The sequence below is a fragment of the Chiloscyllium plagiosum genome, unplaced genomic scaffold (genome assembly GCF_037043375.1).
Source record: "Chiloscyllium plagiosum isolate Xiang-an unplaced genomic scaffold, Cpla_swu_hap1 HiC_scaffold_18, whole genome shotgun sequence".
NCBI lineage: Eukaryota > Metazoa > Chordata > Chondrichthyes > Orectolobiformes > Hemiscylliidae > Chiloscyllium > Chiloscyllium plagiosum.
In genome coordinates, this window is record NW_028270156.1 from 35361252 (window position 1) to 35367446 (window position 6195).

General features: G+C 40.2%; 1 protein-coding gene across 1 annotated transcript; it reads left to right on the forward strand.

The window, feature by feature from the left end:
• Positions 1-3449: 3449 nt before the first annotated feature.
• On the forward strand, positions 3450-5852 carry LOC122557762 (dispanin subfamily A member 2b-like). Its single transcript, XM_043705725.2, has 2 exons — positions 3450-3688; positions 5462-5852. The coding sequence occupies exons 1-2, from the start codon at positions 3485-3487 to the stop codon at positions 5642-5644; spliced, it is 387 nt and encodes a 128-aa protein (XP_043561660.1). The 5' UTR covers positions 3450-3484; the 3' UTR covers positions 5645-5852.
• The last annotated feature ends 343 nt before the right edge of the window (positions 5853-6195 follow it).

Genomic DNA, 6195 nt, shown 5'->3' on the forward strand with positions numbered 1-6195 from the left:
AGCCTACCTTCTTAAAATATTTTGAGGGGGTCTGTCCTGGTCCATAACAGTTCATATGAAAAGAGTTAGCTGAACTTTTTCTTTGTTCCTTCCAGTAGAAAGAATTATTGGCCCAAGTGCTTTATTTTATAAAATTAACCTGTGTAGACAAAACTCTTTTATCTTTTTTACATTGATGTCTGTTTTGGGTTTATGTAGAGGAGAAGTATTTTCTGATCTCAAACTGTGTGAAAAGTTTAATTCATCTTCGCTGAGTAAGTACTGTTTTTTCGATGCATAAAATAAATAGAATGTCATTGTACATCTAAGAAAGGTGGTTGATTTTTAAAACCTTCTGAACCTAACATAGATAAAGGACAATCAGCCATATTGGCAACTGGGTAAAATATGATCTGCAGAGTTTGCTCCATTTCACTACTAACAGAAAATGTAGGTCAATATCAGTGGTTAGCACTGATATCTCACAGCGCCAGGGACCTGGGTTCAATTCCCACCTTGGGTGACTGTCTGTGTGGAGTTTGCACTTTTTCCCCGTGTCTGCATGGGTTTCCTCTAGGTGCTTCGGTTTCCTCCCACAGTTCAAAGATGTGCAGATTAGGTGAATTGGTCATGCTAAATTGTACATAGTGCTAGGTGCATTAGTCAGAGGAAAACAGGTCTGGGTGGGTTACTCTTTGGAGAGTCGATGTGGACTTGTTGGGCCAAATGGCCTGTTTCCATAATGTAGGGAATCTAATCTAATCGAAAATATTATATTTGACCTGGTTCTCACTTGAAGACTTACAGCAGGGATATTGGGTGTACTGGCGAAGAAAAACTTTGAAACCACAAAACCCAAACACACGACATACAGCAAACACAGCAGCCAGGAGCTAATGACATTAGCATAATATAAAAGGCAACTGTTATTCTGAACAGACAAACAATTAATATCCCTGATTGGTTGAAAATGTAGAAAGCTCCACAAAATCATCTGAAAGGTATAAAAACAAAGTTCATCTGCAAATCTCTCTTTTGTAATCTCCCATGGATCAGCTCTCAGAATCTCTGGTATGATCTGAGGGCGACGGAGGAGCCAATATGTCAAGAGGCAAAAACCAGCTGACCAGCCAGGGAGCGAGAGGAAGAAAGCAGCTTTGCAAACCCAGAAACAGAGTCACAGAGAGTGTGACTGCATACATTTTCAAGAGATTTGGGAAGTATTGTCACCTTAAGTGGTCAAATAGGATCAGGGATAGTATGTTTCATATTGGAGATTATTGTAATTTTATTCCTAATAAAGTTGGGACAGATTTACATTGGTACCAGCTCATGCTTGTACTGATTTGACCATTTCGGCATTATAGGACACCTGGGCAAATTCATTCATAACATTCTGATCAGAGTTATCTGTCACTTGTTTAAAGAGGAAAGACATCATTATTATGTCGAGCTCACTCATGATCCATAGAGCTGTGGCTTTTGATGGAAAAGACCTAGCCTGGACCAAAAATAGTTCAAAGATCAGCCAGTGTTCTGTCACAGCTTTATCTGTTAATCTTCAGTTCCACTTATCATTGTCAGACCTTCTCTCATTACCCTTGAAATTAGACCTCCTCCAATTAAGGATTTTTCCTTTAAATTATTCCATTTTAATCTACTCTTTATGAGGCAATGATAGTTCTTACTCAAAACTTGTTGCACAACTGTCTTGTCCACTTGGCCCACTTAATCTCATCAAAACCTTTAATTCCTCCATCCTCATTCAACTTACCAGGTAGTCGAGGAAGTTCTGAACATATCTTAAAGATCCCTTCTGTTCATTACCCATTCTTCTGAAGGTATCCCATTTGATATTTGGGAAATCAAAGTTCCCTAATATTACCACTCATCAGTTCTTGTACGCATTGGTGATTTCCATCCAAATTGATGATTTGGGGTGTGCTGAATATTTTAGTCCTGCTCTTCTCTGTAAACATGGAAAGGAACTGAAATATTTTTCAGGTAATAATAGAAAGTGCAGAAAAATGCTGTAAATAAAGAGCTAATGTCGTAAATGGAATTGCTTGAAATTGTATGTTCCTTCAACTTAAAATTGGAAAACAACAGAAACATTGGCAATTTGAGTTCATAACCCATATAATGGATCAATATTTTGAATGCATTTCCAACTACAAAGTTGTAGATGTAATTATTCAATCTGCACTGCATCTTGTTGATAGTATACACTACTGCTACTGACTGTCAGTGGTGGATAGAGTGGATGTTTGTGCTTGTGTTGCCAGTTAAGTGGGCTGCTTTGTCCTGGGGGGTGTGACAGCATCCTGAGTGTTGTTGTTGTTGCATCCACCCAGGGAAGTGGTGAGTTTTCCATCACACTCCTGACTTGCACCTTGTAGGTGGTGGACAGGCTTTTGGGAGTCAGGGCGTGAGTTGCTTGCTGCAAGACTCCTCTGACCCATTTTTATAGCTACTGTATGTAGAGAGTGAGTACAGTTTCTGGTCAGTGGTACAATGGTAACCCCTAGGAGGTTGATTGGGGTGAGAGTGGGTTTCAATGCCTCAGAGTCTCTATCAAAGAACATTTTTCAGCCTGGGATGGAAAATCTTGTAGTTTATGGTCTTTCAGGGATCAAGGATATAGGGATCCCTATAGGGATATAGGGTTTGAAAATGGAATCAAACCCCACGTTCAGTAATGATCGAATTGAATGATAAAAATAATTAGTGTACTCCTGCTTCTCTTTCTTCCATGTTATCATAGAATCCCCACAGTGTGGAAACAGGCCCTTTGTCGACCCTCCGAAGTGTATCCTACCCAGACCCATACCTCTACCCTATTACTCTACATTTACCCCAAATAAGGCACCTAATCCCCGACACATCCCTGAACACTATGGGCAATTTAGCATGGCCAATTCTGCACATTTTTGGATTTTGGGAGGAAACTCACGCAGACACGGGGAAAATGTGCAAACTGCACACATCCGAGCCTGGAGTCAAACCTGGGTCTCTGGCACTGTGAGGTAGCAGTACTAACCACTGAGGCACTGTACCACCCAACCTAGAGTCATCTCCTTCATCCCCATTGACGTTCACTTCCTTGGCTTCCTTGATACCATTTCTGTCAGATTCTCATACTAAAGAAAGTTACTGTCATTTCCCTCTTGGAATTCGGGGAAACTCCAGCTCACTGTATCAATATGGGATTGACAATGTTAGCTTAAAGGACAAGACAAACTACAAACTACAAATACACCATCTGGAAGGAATAATATGCTTATCCTATAATCGTGCAAAAACCAAAACTGGCAGAAAGACCCAACTGTTCGAGCAATTGACAAGGTCTAGCAAGATTAAAATTAAAATTAGATTATCAGAGAAATGAACATGGGAGGGTGCTGACGTTCACAGAAGGAAAGCAGCTGATTGGCGAGTATTTAATTTAAATCCTTAATCCAGAGCAGTTCACGTTCAGTCTGTGTTCTCCTTGACCGCGACCAGGATGGATTGTAAAACCGAGCAAGTTCCCCTGAATCTAAACAACTACCCGAACCAGGGACCGAATGCCCAGATGGTGACCACCACCGTCGTTAACGTGGCCCCGAGTGTGACCTCGGTCCGGGACCACTTCCTCTGGTCCATCTTCAACTTCGCCTTCATGAACTTCTGCTGCCTGGGCTTCGTGGCGATGGTCTTCTCGGTCAAAGTGAGTGCGGGCCTAAAGGGCAGACAGCCGGGGGGGCGGAGGGGGGAGACTGAGACCCTGGGAGTAGCCCGAGTTACTGGGGAATGTGATAGGGACTGGCGATGCTGCTTGTCATCAAACTTGCTGTGAAAGGAACTAATGCAATTGACAGAGCCAGAATGCAGTAACAAAGAGCTCTCTGAAATCTGTAAGTTCTGCACCAGTAGAATAATCACCAAGTACCGCTTTGAAATTCTTTCTAAGTAATCTCCATGATCTCCTCGCTCTATTTTGTCTCTGCGTTATAAAGTGCTGTATTTGGTTTAGCAGATAAGCGCTCTTGGTTTACAACCATAATATTTTTGAACAGTTTTAGATCATTTTGTGCTAAGCTGAATTCCTTTTTATGTGAACAACGGACATCGACCTCCGGACAACTGAGAGACATCATTCGGAAGATATTTCAAAAAGGTTGACCTCTCTTCAAATGTCAGTGCCATTGACTTAACTGTAGATATCCCCAAAATACTCACAACTAAAGACTGAATAGTCAAGTGTATTCGATGTCGATGCTTGCAGGAATTGTAGCCAGCGGAATTCCAGAGGCAGCATGGAAATAAATGACTAATCCTTGTCGGTGTTTGACCAAGGATTTAATGCTCAAGTGGGCATAAGCAGAACCCACTACAATATTTCCAATCATTTCGTTGGATCTTTTATACCCCCCTGGATGATAGGTCTGGCAAGCACTGCTCCCCCAGTCAGTGTCCCATGGGGTTGGGTGCAAGTCCTAAGATGGTGTGGAGCGACAAACAAGCTGCATAAAAATATAGATAGGTCCTTGAAAGTAGAGTCGCAGGTAGATAGGATAGTGAAGAAGGCGTTTGGTATGCTTTCCTTTATTGGAGGTTGGTACAACTATAACAGCAAAAGGCATCTGGATGGGTTTATGAATAGGAAGGGTTTAGAGGATTATGGGCCAAATACTGGATTAATTTAGGATATATGGTCGGCATGGACAAGTTGGACCGAAGGGTCTGATACCGTGCTGTATATCTCTCTGACTATAACTGACTGGATGGAGTTCAAGCCAATGGAGTATAATTTGGAGGACATTGTCCATTTTGTGAGGAAAAATAAAAAAAGTACGTTTTCTCCTCCAAAGATTGCAAGGATTAGAGTTGCAAAGAGACCTGGGTGTCCTAATGCATTAATAATAAAAGGTTCATGTGCAGGTAAAGCGACTAATTAGAAAATCTAACAGAATGCGAGCATTTATTAGGTTGGTAATTAAATACAAAAATAAGGATGTAATGCTTCATTGGTGATACCACACCCGATGTACTATATACAGCATTGGTTAACTTATTTAAAAAAGGATACAAATGCATTGGAAAAAAATCAGGGAGCATTTCCTAGACTTGTATAGAATGGGCTTTGAGTTGTGCGCAACAAAACATAACGGTATTTGTTGTCGAAAATTACTGTGTGCAACGGACTTGTAGTTTTCCAATTATAAACATAAATGGGAAAAAACAGTGCTAACATGAATAGTTTAAATGCTACTTAATGGAATGAAATGTTGTAGATATTATATATTTTCCAAATTAAGGTATTATATTCAGATAGAATTGAGATTTTCAACAATAACCACAGGAGCTGGAGAGTGCAGTATAAACTCCACAACTGTGGTGAGAGAAACAGAGTTGAAATTTCAAATCTAAAAGACTTCTTCAGAACTAGGATTTGATTTCCATACCCTGTTCTATAAATTCACACTTGTTTTCTTTTTAGTCCAGAGATCGGAAAGTTGTGGGAGACGTGGAAGGAGCTCGGCATTATGCATCAACAGCCCGAACACTCAATATTGTAACGGCAGTACTGAGCTCTCTTCTTTTCATAATTTGCTTCGCGATGCTACTTGCTGGCACATTTCATGCAGCGCGAACAGTGCAACATTCTGATCTTTGGAATTGAAGTGATGGTGGCATTTCCGGTGACAGAAGCTGTTTTTGATAGAATAGTTTTCCACATTTCCTGTACTCTAAACTGCTTTCTTTCTGTAATGTTTATCTAATGCTAACATCCTTTGATGCAATCGCCTGACAGCAATTCAGATTTATTCATGTAAAATTTGGCCAAAATGTGGTCATGATTGTATTAATAAAGCAATTTATAAAAGTTGGGTATTCTTGGTTTTTAATGACAACTTTTCAGTGTCCAACCATAAGACAACAAAGAAACAAAACTTGTAGTTGCAACCACATAGCATCAAACAGAATCATGGTTGATTAAACCTTGAACAGCAATGATTCCCCAACACTAAGGTATTTTGTTGAGGGTGACAATAATTTCTGTAATTATGAAACTTGATTTATAAAATATTAAAGTCTCAGGAGTTGAAGGTCTACACCATCCCGATGCTCCAATTTGCTCATCAGAGTTGCCTTGATATGTTCTGTGAGTAAGATGTTAGCACTTTGAATTGGTCTGCTCAATAAACCAACTAGATGGATATAGACATTAGA